This window comes from Plodia interpunctella, chromosome 21 (assembly GCF_027563975.2).
Source record: "Plodia interpunctella isolate USDA-ARS_2022_Savannah chromosome 21, ilPloInte3.2, whole genome shotgun sequence".
Taxonomy (NCBI): domain Eukaryota; kingdom Metazoa; phylum Arthropoda; class Insecta; order Lepidoptera; family Pyralidae; genus Plodia; species Plodia interpunctella.
Window position 1 is genome coordinate 1,764,176 of NC_071314.1, and position 15,917 is coordinate 1,780,092.

The 15,917-nt window shown below is 34.7% G+C and overlaps 2 protein-coding genes across 16 annotated transcripts in view; one reads left to right on the forward strand and one right to left on the reverse strand.

The window, feature by feature from the left end:
- The window catches only part of LOC128679499 (serine protease gd-like), a 25,226-nt gene extending 13,293 nt beyond the window's left edge, over positions 1-11,933 (reverse strand). For 6 of the 15 annotated variants that reach the window (XM_064436652.1, XM_053761787.1, XM_053761786.1 and 3 more), the window contains exons 1-3: positions 11,801-11,932; positions 4,268-4,480; positions 2,958-3,463 (exon numbers count right to left, since the gene is read on the reverse strand). In XM_064436652.1, coding sequence (XP_064292722.1) covers positions 2,958-3,463; positions 4,268-4,480; positions 11,801-11,803 — 722 coding nt within the window. In that variant the 5' untranslated portion in view covers positions 11,804-11,932. Of the gene's footprint in view, positions 1-2,957; positions 3,464-4,267; positions 4,481-11,800 lie in introns of all 15 variants that reach the window. The other 9 variants (XM_064436650.1, XM_053761782.1, XM_053761783.1 and 6 more) reach the window with 3 other exon arrangements.
- The window catches only part of LOC128679503 (uncharacterized), a 21,083-nt gene continuing 15,424 nt past the window's right edge, over positions 10,259-15,917 (forward strand). Inside the window, exons 1-2 of the mRNA XM_053761791.1 lie at positions 10,259-10,396; positions 11,983-12,077. Coding sequence (XP_053617766.1) covers positions 12,060-12,077 — 18 coding nt within the window. The 5' untranslated portion in view covers positions 10,259-10,396; positions 11,983-12,059. The remainder of the gene's footprint in view (positions 10,397-11,982; positions 12,078-15,917) is intronic.

The following is a 15,917-nucleotide window of genomic DNA, read 5'->3' on the forward strand; positions in this document are numbered from 1 at the left end:
GAAAGTAAGAGAGAATACAGTTGATATACATATACTCATAGAATATAGTAGATTATGATACAAGCAGATTAGGTATATCGGTCATTAGATGTAAAGCGCAACGCGAAACGGAGCGCTATAGCGCTCCGTCATTATAATCTCGGTAACATTATAATGTTACCGATATTATAATGACGAATGTCGGAAAATACAATACAAATACGAGTATCATTGTGAGTTTTAAGATCAACAAAGAGAAAAATAAATTATGAGTGATCTGTAGTTTGTATTACGGTTTTCTAGTTAATATTTTTTTCGTAATTTGGCATACGTAGGTATATAATGTGTCAAATAAAAATTATGTCTTCAATTCGGTATGTAAAGTACATTTTAGTACTTTTTCTTAAAGAATAATCTAATTTAAGAAACTAATTTGGGTGTTTTTTTAATTATTCGTTTTAGATATTTTTTTAATCGTATTCGTGAAAAGTAGTTCAGAACTTGTGACAGCCTCACTGCCTGCCTACAAGAAAAAAAATCAATGGAGGCGGAATGACATTGACATTTGTTTGAAGATCAAATCAACATTTTGATTTTGATAAAATTATTAAGGGAACTTGAGTACTTTTGTTTGTTCTGTGAATTGCTTGATTTGGGAACGGGACCACGAGATGCTATAAAAATGAACCGGTCAAAGACGCTCAATGCTAAATACTTTTTCCGACTTGTGGAAATAGTGCTACGAACAGTCGACAAAAAGTGTTTATTTTTAGTAAATAAAACTATAAAAAGAAGATAAAAAGAACTGAAAAGAACTAAAAAGAAGATAAAAAGAAGACTGCAAAAAGCAGTAGTCAACGTGTGAGATAAGTATCAGTCAGTCCAGGGGGGGTAAGCAAGGTCAAATTCAGAGGTAAACTTAATCGTACAATAGCAACAAACAAACAAACAAACAAACAAACAACGGCAACAGGCAATAAACAACAAGAGAGGTTAGATGTCATTCTGTTTTATTTGTGTCAGTTTTTGACACATTGACTTTTTTTTTTGGCAGGACTTGAAAACGAATGCATTCAGGCTACTTTTTAGAGGTCATTGAAGGTCTATATATAACCTTCAATGGAAAACGTATAGAAGGCTATACGTGAATATTTTTTTCTTTAATGTTAAAAATATATTTAATCAGGTGTTCTTCTGGACTTTTAATTGTAAAATATAGTTTACTAAGCTATCGAAATGGTTTTGGAATCAAGATAGTGTATATTTTGCTTTACATATAGAATTATGAAGAGTCAATTGTGAAGAGATTCAGTTACATAAATACGCGTCAATATTTAATTCATTCACTACATACCCAATTGAGAAAGATAATTTTATTTACTGACATCTGATAGAAGAGGGTATCAAATAAACAAGAGGAAAACAATTCAAGTAACCCATTTAAATACCGAGAGTTATCTCTAAAATGTTGATCCAAATGCCGTTAGACGTTCAGTAATTCATTTAACTTGAAATTAATTGATTGAACATTTAGTTACTTTTGTAAATGTTTAGGATTTTAGTCGTAAGTAGAGGCAGATAAATAATCCCAAACTATTTATATTTAAGTAAACAGTCAGAATTAGTAACACATAATATATTTTTTCTTGATTTAGTTAAGTACAATTTTTTGCGCAATGCTAATGCGTACTTGCTAGGTGTAATCAGTGTAATATCTTCTGTTTATGTAAACTCGTAGCATAAATATAAAATAAATAGTTGTTTTACGGGATCTAACTCAACGATATTAATGTTACCTAAGTAAGTTCGTCTTAGGTTTTGTATGTATGTACTTATACACTTATGTGACGGCTAAACCTCGAAGTGCGGCTGTGTCTAGGTTTAGCCGGCTAAATCTAGATGTATCCTGCATAAATTCGGCTATACCTATACATATAGGAAAAAACTTATCGAATTATCTTAACGATATTGTATCGAATTCGGGTGCTAGTATGTAGTAAGTAGTTTGGCATGATGACCACCGACCACAGATAGGTAGGTCATAAAAACAGAAATGCCAAAAAACTGTTTTTGTATCTATACATTTGGCTTGTTTTTAAATTTTGTACGTTTCTCTGAGAAGACAGATATAAAAAATGGCATACAAGATCATTAAAGTATCATTAGAAGCGGAAAAACAGTAGATATCATTATTACAATGAAATACCCATAATTAATAGTTTACTTCGCAATTAGACAAGCCATGACGTAGGGAGTTGTTTAGGAATTTTAGTATGATTAAGCTAAACAACAAGTTGTTTGTTAGATAAGTTTTTTAAATCGTTTTAAAAAAACTTATCTAACATTTTTGACACAAGCTTTTATTTTTGTCAAAGAGATCTTATTACCTTCAATGCGTGAATTTCAGCTCAATCAGTTTAAGATATCTGCTTCAAATTGAGTTGCAAGTTATAGTAACATTGCAAGTTAAATATAAAAGTTTGTTAAATAATTCATTGTTGTAAAGATTTAGATTTTTCAAAACCAATAGACTTTTACAAGTAACTAAGTATGCAGGTAGTCGAGGTGCTCTAGGAGAAACAAATAAAAGTTTATTTATTTTAACAGTTTGTGATAACAAGAAAGGAACAGGCAGAATTATTTTCCTTAGGTACTATTCGAATCGCACCTGATAATAAATTATTAAATGTTGCTTTAATTTAGAGCGTATAGTCTCTAATGGAACCGATGCGATTCGACAGATACCACTCATTAGTTGCAGGGAGTAATTGTGAGGTGAATCGTAATGAAATGACAGATTTCTATTTTCAGACTAGGTCCTTTGTAATTACACTAACTAGTCACTACTTTGCTTTACGTAAATAAATAAATAAATAAATACATTTTGAATATATTATTAAAATAAGTACAGTATAAAAACATAATACAAATCACAATGCAAAATGTAAAAGCAATATTAAAGAACATGCTTTACTCACATCTTAGAAGGAACAGCATCTTGTGGCGGACGCACGTAAACCGGCCCGTCTTGCGCAGGCGTCCCTTGCACGGGCCTCGTTGTCACCTCGTCCTGAGGCCTAATGCCACTTGGCCTACTCGTTGGTCTGCTATATGTATCTATTGGTCGTACATCGGTTGGCCTCGAGTCTCCAGGTCTCGAGTCTACAGGTCTCGAGTCTCCAGGCCTCGAACCTTGGTTTGGTCTTGGCCTATCCGTCTGACGAGAAGTAGCTCTGTAAGTGCTACTTTCTGGTCTACTTTGTATGTCTTCATTGTCATACACTTGTACTGGAACAGGCGCATCGGAATTACAAATTTCTCTTCCGTTTAATCTAATGGCTTTTAGTTTAGGAACTGGAGGGTTCAGTGGACTGTATTGAACGAAGAAGCGTACGGCCACGGCTGGACCGGGATGGATTTTCATCTTTGTGTTTTCGATTTTGAAATCGATATTGTCCGTTGTTGAGACGTCACCGACCCAGTTCTGCGGGAGTAAAATTAATTTGGTAAGCGTTGGAATTTTCTAATAAGTACAAAATAATTATGTGCAAAATTCTTGACGATAGATGGACGTAAGTTTATTTTTTTTGGAAAACTGTATTTACTTAAAGTAAGAAGAGAGAAGTTGACCAAGTATACTTCTTCACTATCTCGTGAATTCTTTATAAGCTCTATTCTAGAGGACTCATCACATTGAAAGCAAATCGATTTCGAAATGAACTTCAGTTCAGGGAACTATTTGTGGCAAAAGAGCAATTATTATTATTTCGCTGAAGAGGTACGTGAAATGTTTATTCAGGCATATATTAGGGCTATCTTCTTGGAAATACTGAAATCCAATTACTGATTACAGACTCAGAGATCAAGTCAAGGCAATCTCAATCAGTTGAGTGAGATAGACATAGCTTATTGGATAAGGATTTATAATAGATAGATATAAGTACGATAGTAAGTTTATTATAATAGGATGTGGATATACCTATGTGATATTATTATGGCAATGAATGAATACATGGCAAATTGAAATATCTTGATGTATGGTGGTACAGTTAGCGTCAAAATGATCCGAAAAAATAAAATCATTTTGATAAATGCATATTTTGAGTTTGAATCTGATGGCCTTACTCAAAATCTGGTATAGGTTTCATCGCGATACGTTGCTTAGAACCCGAGATATTGAAAATAATAAATTATGAGCGGACGTAGCCACAAATGAAAGCGGGCTAATCCGCGGACAAATGCTAGTAATAAAATAAATAAAAAATGAAACCAAGCGACAGAAACTCACGCCGAGTATGTCAGCCTTGCTGTCCAGTACAATGTTGAGCCACAAGGAGTGTAGGATGCTGTCTGTGGACAGGTTAACGACGCCGTACCACCGGCCCGGCTCCGTGCCCGGCGGTTCGTAGCTGAACACGTTAGGGCACGGGGACAGCGGGGCACTGTTCTGCTCCAGGGTCAGCCCCACCAGGGATATGACTAGGACGCACACAGCGCTAATCTGCAAAGTAACATGGCGAATTAAATATGAAGTGTTATAAAGTGCGGGCTGCGGTCAGATTCTCACACAATGGATAATTTTTTTTCGAAGGTTTTAGCCAATCAAAATAGTGAGCAACAGCGGTCGATGCGTTTGATTTAAATTTTTAAGCAACTGAATATCTTTATTTCATTTCTGACATCGAAATCATTAATTTCAAAAATATACTTAACTAGTTTATAACATTATGAACTAAAAACTGAATAAAAACTAAAATAATGCAGTACAAATATTCACAAAAGTGCTAGTCCCGGCAATTCGTTGCCTTGAGGTAAAGTGCCTAGCATTGCCACGTTGTTGACGCTGACTCTCTGTGCAGAGTTGATTGCTTTTATTTACCGCAAACAATGCAAAATCAGCAAAGTTCGACGAACTGTTTTGCGATAATGCATAGCCGGCATAAAATGAAGACAGGATTTTTTTACGGGTAAATTGGGACTAAGAAAGCAATTTATTAATTTTTTCACCAAATAAGAATGATTATTGTTATTATTCTTTTCGAATAATTTTCCTAATTGTGTAGATATACGTGCATCATATTATTAGTACATAGTATAGTGTTTGTTTGTTGAAATTCGCACGTATCTCATTTAATATATAGGTACATATTTTTCTGTGGTCGCATTTATACCGGTTTAGCGGGATTCCCTTGGCTTCTGACAACATGCTTCAACATTCAAAATGTTTTGCATATTTTTTGTTAAGTAGAATTTCAAATTACAGTCCATACCACATCAACATACCATAGCAAATCGCTGCTTTATATCCGTTGTAGCTAGTTATAGGCAGGGTAACTTGAAGTGCGCTTTACTGTACATTAAAGTCAGATATTGTTTGTGATTCCAGTTTTTATTATCTAGTAAAAACAATTGACATAGACTGGACAAGGTACAAAAATATATCATATACGTAGGTACTTGCCAAAATGTACGTTTATTATATATTTTATGATAAAAATTAAGGCAAAGTATTGTTTTTTTAACTAAGTACACCCTACATCTCTGAATGATATGGTCATTAGTGAAGATGTTTTTTCATAAAAAAGATTATTATCTTTTTTATCCGTTACATTTTCAATATTTTAAAAAGTGCTGATAAAAAGTATTAAGAACTGAGAGTACGCTTTATTTTATAGTACATAGCAAGCGACAAAGCTGTTGGGACTTGGGAGTAGTCACCGCAGCAACACCAGGGTTGAACCCAAGTAGGGTTCAACCCGATGACTTCTTTGAAACATTCAAAGAGGGCGGGAGGGCTGAATATTCCCTTTTAATCTTTCGAATTTAGTTTCATTCAATAATTTCGAGCACCAACAGTGTGGCACACTACAGAATATAATATTATTTGTTCGTTATTTAGTTAGTATTTAAATGAAATAAACTCCTTTTCCTTAGTATTTTTTATAAAGTCTGTGGTTAAAATTTAAGAGATATGATTCGGCGCCATTCTGCAAATAATTTATCTCTGATTATTTGCAACATGAAACGATTGTTTCTAATTAAACCCAGTAAAAATATTCAGTGGTTTTTTTATATTTATCCAACAAAAAAGAAAAACAACAAAATACAAAACACAAAAAAGGATACAACTACATGGAATGTTACAATTATAGAGGTGACGTCTTAAGTACGCGCTAATTGTCATTAAAGTGCAGGTAGATATATAGTATCTAGTACTTAGATAAATTATTAGCTCCCGTTTCTTTGTTCCACAGTGTAGGTAGCCAGGACTGGGTCTTAAATTAAAGCCGTTACAGGAGCCGTGTGGCTGGTAACTAGCAAGTTTTTACTGTTGCTCATTAGTTGAGGCAATTACCACGGACTTGCTGGTTCCTTCAGCTAGACCTCTTATGTCGTGGAGACGACGTGGTATATATTTTTTAGGGAAACCGATGAAACTGGAAAGTAAGGCCAGGATGAAAAGTTGTTCAGGGTTTTTTGTTTTCTTAGGCTGGATTCCGGGCGTTGAAGCGGAGGTGGTGTAATGGTTAAGATGCCCTCCTGTGGATCGAAAGGTCTCAGGTTCGTATCCTACTTACTCGTGCCATATGAGTTTGTATTCTGGGCTTATCGGTGGAATTGACTTATCGGTTTGAAGTGAATCCCCAGTATTCTGTTTAGCCCTTTCCCTAAGTCGATTTTTACAATGTGCGCGAGAAGAAATGCAGTTGGTATATTTATGAATTCACAGAAATTACATTTATGCCGCTGTGAGTGCCTATTTATATTTTTATATTTACTATTGTTAAATTTACTAATGTCATTAACGGCAGCATTGATTAACGTTGATTCATAACATTTTTAAATCAAAAGAATTATACAAACCAACTTAAATGACCACAATAATTTCCATGAATTTAGCAAAAAAATCTAAATAAAATTGAAACATTCCAATACAGTTTTGGCTATAACTTCCTGGGCACCTACCTATCTATCACCAGAGTATCAAAACTATTCGGTACAATATTTTTCAGAGAATTGTCTATTCTCGAAATGTACTTCCATAACCCCTCTAAGTTAGCTACTTTATTGCAGGCTCCAAACACTATACCATCGTGATACCTATCCAAGTTCACGATAGTAATTAAATTTTATATTTATCTATTACTATAATCAAATTGAAAATACTTACTAGTTAAATAAAAAAATGATAAATCGTCGAATACAAAAATTTTTGATTTACAAACTCGGGTTACATTTTTCACCAGCTAGAAAGGAGGCGAAGAAAAGATCTAAAGATATTCAAACTGTTGACAAAATTTACATGAGTCATGACTGTTATTGAGACTATTTGAAATCATATTTCAAACTTAGCTACACCTAATTACTTGATCAAATTCGGTGCCTGATAGCTCTTAACGTGAGTGAGCTACGATACAAACTTCGTCGGCGGCTCGTCCCGGCTTGCCTCGGGTAAAATCAAAACCTTCCTCAGGAATCACACTATCTATTGGTGAAAACCGTATGAAAATTCGTGGAGTAGTTATTGTGTTTATCGCGTACAGACAGACAGACGCGGCAGAGAATATAAGGATAAGGATGTGATCTGTATTAAAATAATGGATACAATAAAATGAAATGAATCGACTATTGATAGACAAGTGAATTTCATAACGTGAATCTCATAACACCCTCTTGTTTTCAGGGGTAAAAAATCTGTAAAAGTGAGAGTGCGGATTTGGAAAAGTTTTTTGGAAAGGTCCCTACTTGGTCAATACCAATTAGGAACTTTCAACTATCCTCGCACTAAATTCACACATGCTCTATTGGATACTATAAATCTATACTATTATATTATTATAAAGAGGTACCTAAGCGTTTGTGAGTTTGTATATTTGAGACGGGTCATCTCCAAAACTAGCGAACTTATTTCAAAAATTATTTCACCATTAGATAGGTAGGTACATTATCCAAGATTGCTATAGGCAATATTTTATCTCAAAATTCCCACGAGAGCGAAGCCCCGGGCAACATCTAGTATATTATGATCAAAGATCGCGATCGATATTTCTCAAAATAACTTAGATTATCATACATTTATTTAGTATCTAATAAAGCGTTTGAAGATTTACCATCGACACTCAATAAAAAAGAAGACTTAGATTATCGAACTTCAAAATGCTTGTATTATATTTATAGCAAATACTGTTATGTATAACAGCAAGGAAATCTTCTGGGAATAGTCTAAGCTAATGTGTTTGTGGTTACATTGTTAGTTAATTGCGTAGGTAATTGAGTGATTGCAAGGCAAAGGCCGTCGTATTGTAAAGACGAACGTCCGTTGCCTAATCGTATCTTAGCTTATTTTATTAATATAATAATATATACTATTATTATAAAGAGGTAAGCGTTTGTATGTTTGAGGCGGGTTATTTCCGAAACTACCGAACCGATTTCAAAAACTCTTTCACCATTAGAAAAGGACATTATCCAATATTACTATATGCTATATTTTATCTCAAAATTCCCACGGGAGCGAGGCCCCGGGCAACATCTAGTTCATAATATAACTAGCTATTGTCCGCGCCTGCGTGAATTTCACTACGAAAGCGGAACAGACATGATATTCATACAAACTTTCACCCCCTTTTATAGTCATTTGGGGGTTAATTTTAGAAAAAGCATAAACTGTACACTAATTCACAATATTACATATTCACATACACTGATTATTCCTTAGCAGCAAACTGACTACGTTGATAGGTTACATCTTTTTGTTGCCTGATATTATACTATATACATAGGCTGCTATTTATGTATCCGGAACTGGCCAATAATTCTAGAATATTTAAAAAGTAATTACAACATTTGAAAATAGAACTCTTCGGCTAGAGAATAAATATTTTTCATGTCCCTGTCATTTGTTTTTTTCAATTGGCGCCAATTTTGAAAATAGCTTGTCTTCATTGCCATGGATTTAACTCGTGAACATTTTCGCGCGATGATTTATTATGATTTTCGGCGTGGATTAACTCAAAAACAGTGCATCGAACAACTGATTTTAACTTTTGGAGATGAAGCACCATCGAAAACCACTGTGTATTATTGGTTTAAGGAATTTCAACGTGGACGGTCTATGCTCACGGATGAAATTAAGGAGGGTCGTCCTAAATCGGTAGTGGTACAACAAAATATTGATGCTGTGCGACAATTAGTAATGCAAGATCGTCATGTTACATACCGCGAGATAGAGGCGTCTCTGGGCATTAGTATGACGAGTATACACGCGATATTACACGAACATTTAATTGTTAAAAAAATTTGTTCGCGTTGGATTCCGCACAACTTGAGCGTAGATCAAAAACAGGCTCGTGTCGACTGGTGTAAGAAAATGATAAAAAAATACAACCGTGGCACGTCAAAAGCTGTTTATAATATCTACACAGGTGACGAAACCTGGATCTATGCTTATGACCCTGAAACTAAACAGCAGTCAACGGTGTGGGTCTTTCAAGATGAACCGAATCCAACAAAAGTTGTTCGTGCGAGAAGCACTTTAAAGCAAATGGTCGCTTGTTTTTTTGGTATCAACGGACATGTAGCTACAGTGCCACTAGAGAATAGTAGGACGGTTAATTCTGAATGGTACACCACCATTTGTTTGCCAGAAGTCTTTGAAAAAATACGAAAGAACAACCCACAACGCAGAATCATACTTCATCACGACAATGCTAGCTGCCACAAGTCGGCTGAAACAAATAATTTTTTGGAGGGTCAAAAGATTGAATTGACGGGTCATCCGCCGTACAGCCCCGACCTGGCACCCAATGATTTTTATTTATTTCCAAACATTAAAAATAAATTACGTGGTCAACGTTTTTCGAGCCGCGAAGAGGCCGTTGATGCGTTCAAAACACACGTTTTGGACATACCTCAATCAGAATGGAAAAAGTGCTTTGAAAATTGGTTTCATCGTATGCAGAAGTGCATAGATCATCGCGGAGAATACTTCGAGAAACAATAAAACCATATGTAATAATATATGTTTGTTTAATTTTGTTATTCCGGATACATAAATAGCAGCCCTCGTATGATAACTTAGCTTCGCTAACGATGGACGTCTGGCTTTATGCCTTCCGATATATCTATTCATGCCTTTTGTTCTATTGGATTTGTTTGATCATATGATAACTAGCTACTAATATAAAGCACTTTCGTGGAAACACTACAGCTATAGCAGTTATAACACTTGAGTGTCTCGTCGAGCGACCTAGAGTGTGTTAATTAATATAAAATTATCTAAATAATGATCATGGCAAATCAAAATTTGCAAGTGAAGAGGTCCGATTTTGAAATTAATTAGGTACATTACTAGCTTTTTGCCAGCGGTTTCATCTGCGTAAATTTCGCACGGGAAGTTATTTTTCCGGGATGAAAGGTATGTCTTTTTAAGTGTCCGTCCGTCCCTATGTCCTTTTCCACACTTCAAACTACATGTATGCAAAATTTCAAGAAGATTAGTTGAGTAGATAAAGCGTGAAGACGTAACAAAGGAACTTACTTTCGCATTAAAAATATTAGTTAGGATTTGCGGCCCTTCCCGGCTTCACTTAGATAAAACCATAATAAATTGTACACCTAAAACTTCCTCAGGAATCACACTATCTATTGGTGAAAACCGTACAAAAATCCGTCCGATAGTTTTTGAGATTATCGCGTACAGACAGACATACGCGACAGGGGAACTTCTTTATATAATATGTAAGGAAGGATGCAGTTATATAATTTATTGATAATTTATTATGTACAGACCCACCACCACATTCTTGATAAAGTCAATTGAGGAAAAAGCGCGCCGTATAATTCCCAACAAAACTTGTTCTTTTATAGCAACGACATGTGCAGGTGCCGTTATAAACTTTTGGAATGAATACCAATAGTTATAATTATATAATACTAGCTTTTTCCCGGGGCTTCGCCCGCATTAGTTATTCTGCGAAAGCGGAACACAAACTTTTACCCCCATTAATAGTCAATTGGGGGTTGAGTTTTGAAAGAAAAATAAACCCTATGTTTGAACGGGAGTCTTTAACTATATATACCAAATGGATGCATAGACAGACAGACTTTCGCCTTTATAATATTAGGATACAAACATATATTTATTTCTTTCGGCTGGGTTTTATACTATTTCCAACAGTATCAAAGCAGTACCTACGTAATTTAACTAAGCGTATATTTATTTTTGCTATTATTTTTTCTCACGTTATTCCATCCAATGATATACTTTTAAAAGTAAAAGATTTAGTTATGAGATATATTGAGCGAAAACTGCTGATGCAGCGTAAAGTTTCTATAGTGATTGACTATAGAGACCATAGACAAGAAGAGGAATAGATAACATTTTAACTTTTTATTATTAAATACCATAGACCTCTTTAATTCTTAACGGAATAAGGTTGTAAAGTTCTTGGGACCAATTTTTACACGTCACCTAAAACTTGCGGATTTACTTAAAGTACTTAATTGTTTTTTTTACAGTAACAGAACCTTCAATGGACACAAAATGGCCGATGAGGCTACATTGCATTAACAACTGGTTGTTAATATGTAAATCAATTCAATGCACAATGCACAAATTAAAAATATTATAACACATGAAATCTTAACACAATATTATATCCTGTTTATAAAAAAAGATGATGCGTCTACCTTTTCCGTTGACAAACCGGTCCTTATCATTAAGTTATGATGCACAAATCACTATAACAACCACAATAACACTAGATTTTTCCACAATTATAAACACAATTCACAATTAATTAACCAAAGGTGCACCTACCATGTTTGGTGGTTAAAAAAACTGTTGTCTACGCGACGCGCGACTCCCGCGCTTCTCGATTTAAGAATGACAAAAGTATCATAGCCATAATCTTAGGTCAAGTTTAAGATAGCCGGTAGAATAAGACAGAAGATTTAGAGGCAGCGAGTGAGCGAGATGGATATATTTAGCGCGTGTTTCAGGATATGCAAGGGTGCGCACACGCATTACTAGTTGGCAATGAAGATATAATTACGGCAGTACAAGTAATTACGCGAGCATGACGTTTAATTTAACTGTGAGTACAAACAACGTGATTGGTTTCCATTATTTCTCTTTCTTTCTAATTCATAAGTATATTTATTGTAACACTAGCTGGTTCCTGAGTTTCGTTCTCATGGGAATATCGGGAAAAAATAAGTACCTACCCTATTTGCTAGTAAAAATATATATCAATTCTATTTTTACTAGCGAATATTTAGAAAGGAGTTGTGTTGTGTGACCTTTGATATTATACACATGTTAAAAATGTTATTAACTACACACACTAATTTACATATTATCACATTTATCGACTATTCATAAACTTACCTAAGATTGGGTTTAACCATCCGTAACCGAAGAAACCTAGAACTAGCCGGGATGATAAAAAACAGGTCTGCCTAGCCGAAGACATACAACCTATGTAACGTGTTCCTCATGTTGATATATCATTAAACTTAATTCGTTTGCGCTGGCACACAACACATTCGTACCTAATTCAGACCTTTTTCCAATTTCTACTTTTTAAGGCATTCCTACTAAGAGTCACAAAATACAACGTATATTTCGAATTACGATAGGTATAAATATTATAAAAACAAATATAAATAATATTTAAGACCTTATCAGGTCTTATTCTTATATAATAAAATATATATCTATTACCCTAAGATATATTATTTACCCCGAGTCTCATGTTATACCTATATCTAAGTTTAACCATAGAAGACCGCCTACATCTAGTTTAGCTGAAAATATAAAGGCTAAATCTAGATCTAGCCGAAGATAAGCTCGCTGCATCTGCTGACGACCTCGGTGGCGCAGTGGTAAGATTCTTGCCACTGAACCGAGAGGTCCCGGGTTCGATCCCCGGTCGGGTCATGATGGAAAATGATCTTTTTTTCTGATTGGCCCGGGTCTTGGATGTTTATCTATATATGTATTTATTATAAAATATAGTATCGTTGAGTTAGTATCCCATAACACAAGTCTCGAACTTACTTTGGGGCTAGCTCAATCTGTGTGATTTGTCCTAATATATTTATTTATCTAGGTATAGGTCTAGCCGCACTTTTGGGTTTATTCGTATGTAACACATAATTGCTATTAATAAATACTTTCCCTCCAATACAGGTCAAGGTGGAAATTTTCATTTTTAGATTAACCTGAGCCTTGGATGTTTGTCTATATTAGCTATATAGGTAACATGTTGTGGGATACTAAATCAAGGATACTATATTTTATAACATTTACATATATAGTCTCGAATTTACTTTGGGGCTAACTCAATCTGTGTGATTTGTCTTTGTATTTTTATGCAATAGTTTAAAATTCGATCAGATATGTCATAAACACTAATAAATAATATTCAAGGAAAAGAGTACCGTAAAGTAATAGCATTAAGAATTGTTTTGCTATGTCAGATCAGAGTATAATTTTGTGATCGGCTTTATAGGTTGTTAACAGGTTAAGCATCTGTCTTGCTTGGTGTCGATGAAGATTAGCAATGTTTCGTCGTGTTGCTACTTTGCATCGATAATTTTCTAAGGCGCTTTTATCAGGTATCGGGACTTCTTCGTCTTCAGACAACTGTATTTGATGATAAAAATATAATTTATGCTATTACAGAGTTACTAATCAATTTTACCAATATCTGGCCAATACATATTAAGAGAAAAGGCGGATTTTGTAGGTTAGAAAAACTGTACAATAAGTACAAAAATTTTGAGTCCCCATCGTGGTATTATGGGTTTGCTTGGACGTTATATACCCATAGAAAGAAAAAGAAAAAAAAAGATGTCAAACGAGAATTCCATTCTGCGGTCTAATATGTTTGCTGTTGGAACTGCGGACGTTTCACGAACGTTCATTAAAAAGTAGGCGGATGTTTGTCGATTCAACCGAATTTGTGGTTTTCGAAAAATTAAACGAATTGTAACATGTTTACTTAGGTAACATTTTAAAATCTGGAAAACACAGTTTACACTTAGAATTTTATCATCGATAATTTTATAGATTTATTTAGGTTTTGCGTTTGAAATATGCCGTTATTCATTATTATGTTTAGATTTAAAACAACAATGCGTTAAAAAAATACGTAGATTCAACTTTAATGGTGAATAGCTTCACTAACGCTATTGTCTTTGCACTCAAGAGTGACATCTATATGTAGGTAAGTAGATCATATCATTTCGATTAATTTATACAAAGAAATCGGATATGTTTTTCATATGTCATTCATAAGTAGAGACATGTTATAATTTGTTCGCAGTGGTTTCTTATAATATGCATTCGAATGGCTTCCTATATCACTGTTTAATTTTAAACAAGAAAATTGCTAGATGCACAGAAAAAAGAAAAATATTTATCTAATGTTAGAGATGCAAGCGAAATTATGAATAACAATCTAATCTAATTCTAATCCTATGTGTAAAACTTCGATAGAGAGGTCCCGATGCCGTGGCGTAGGTAAAGGGGGGCTAGACGCCGCCGTGCATGGGGGCTGCCAACCTCAAAGGGCTCATATATCCGAATCACCGAAAACAATTTTTTTCGTCTTCAAATTCGATTGTCAACGCAGCATTTTAAATCCACTGAACTTAACTTGGTTTTTTACTTAATTAAAGTAATTTATTTAGTTACTTTAATTAACATTCTTTAGAATCATAACGTTAGTCGAATTATGAAAATTCCAACCTAAAGCTTCTTCCCTCGCAGATTGTGAAAGTCAATAAACTGTAACACTGTGTAGACTTGAGATTCATCTCATAGCATAGGCTAGTAGGGTATCTAGCCTAAGTATTTAACCTCATTTCCGTCAACAAGCCAGCCATACAACATGGCTATCCAAATTCGTGTATCTCACATTTATTTAGTGTTTTGTCTCGGTCTAGTACAAATATTTATGGATCTGTTAAACAATGTTGCAAGATCGGGAATAGTGCTTGAGAATGTACGATTTCAGCGCCCATTTTCTGATCTTCCCAGGCTACCTAATTTAGCCTAAGGGTCCCAGCACCAGGGCACATGATTCTTAGCTATAAATACGGCGCTATCCTGACACATCCGTATTAACTCTAGAAATCGATCTGAGATAAGCTGTAGTATATATGCTGTCAGAGAAAATTAGCTACGATATTAGTGGCTTATCGCAAAAGTCAGGGGTGACAAATTACTCCCATGTGATGCCACAATACGCTAAGATTATTAGGTATGTACTTAGTTGTGTTTGAGACTTCTTCGTATAGATGGTGTGTGGTCCCGCTTGGAATAGGATCACTGTGGAGTGTGAATGTAGGATGACGCGACAGTGATTTTTCCGGGATGAAAGTTAGGTACTAAATGTCCTTCTCCGCACTTCAAACTAAATGTGTGTAAACTTTCGGGAAGACAATGTTGAGTAGAAAGAGCGTGAAGACGTAACAAACAAAGAAATCAATCTCGATTTATTTTTTCGCCCGCAATGGTCTGATTCGTCGTCGTCAAATTTTGAATTAAATACCTAGTGTTTCTCATAAAGCTACAAAATACTCCAATAATGACATTGAATTGGAACATATGAAAAGATACTATTTTTATGACGTCATAAACGGAAGCCACGTATATTTATAGCTATTACGGAATGTAATTTAAAAATTCCTTGTCCGATTATGCAGCATAGCGTGGCTATTTTTAGCCTAATTTTTTTCTTTTGCTCGTCAGGCGTATGTTGGGCTTATGTTGGTATGTACCTACCTTTGGATCTTGAGGTTAATGTATAAGTTTTTGCTTTGGACGCAATTTGTCAATAAATAGAAGTCTTGTCATTGCATGAACTCATATAGATAAAAAAATTGGTATGAATGTTCGAGGTGAAATATGAGAGATCCGATGATTT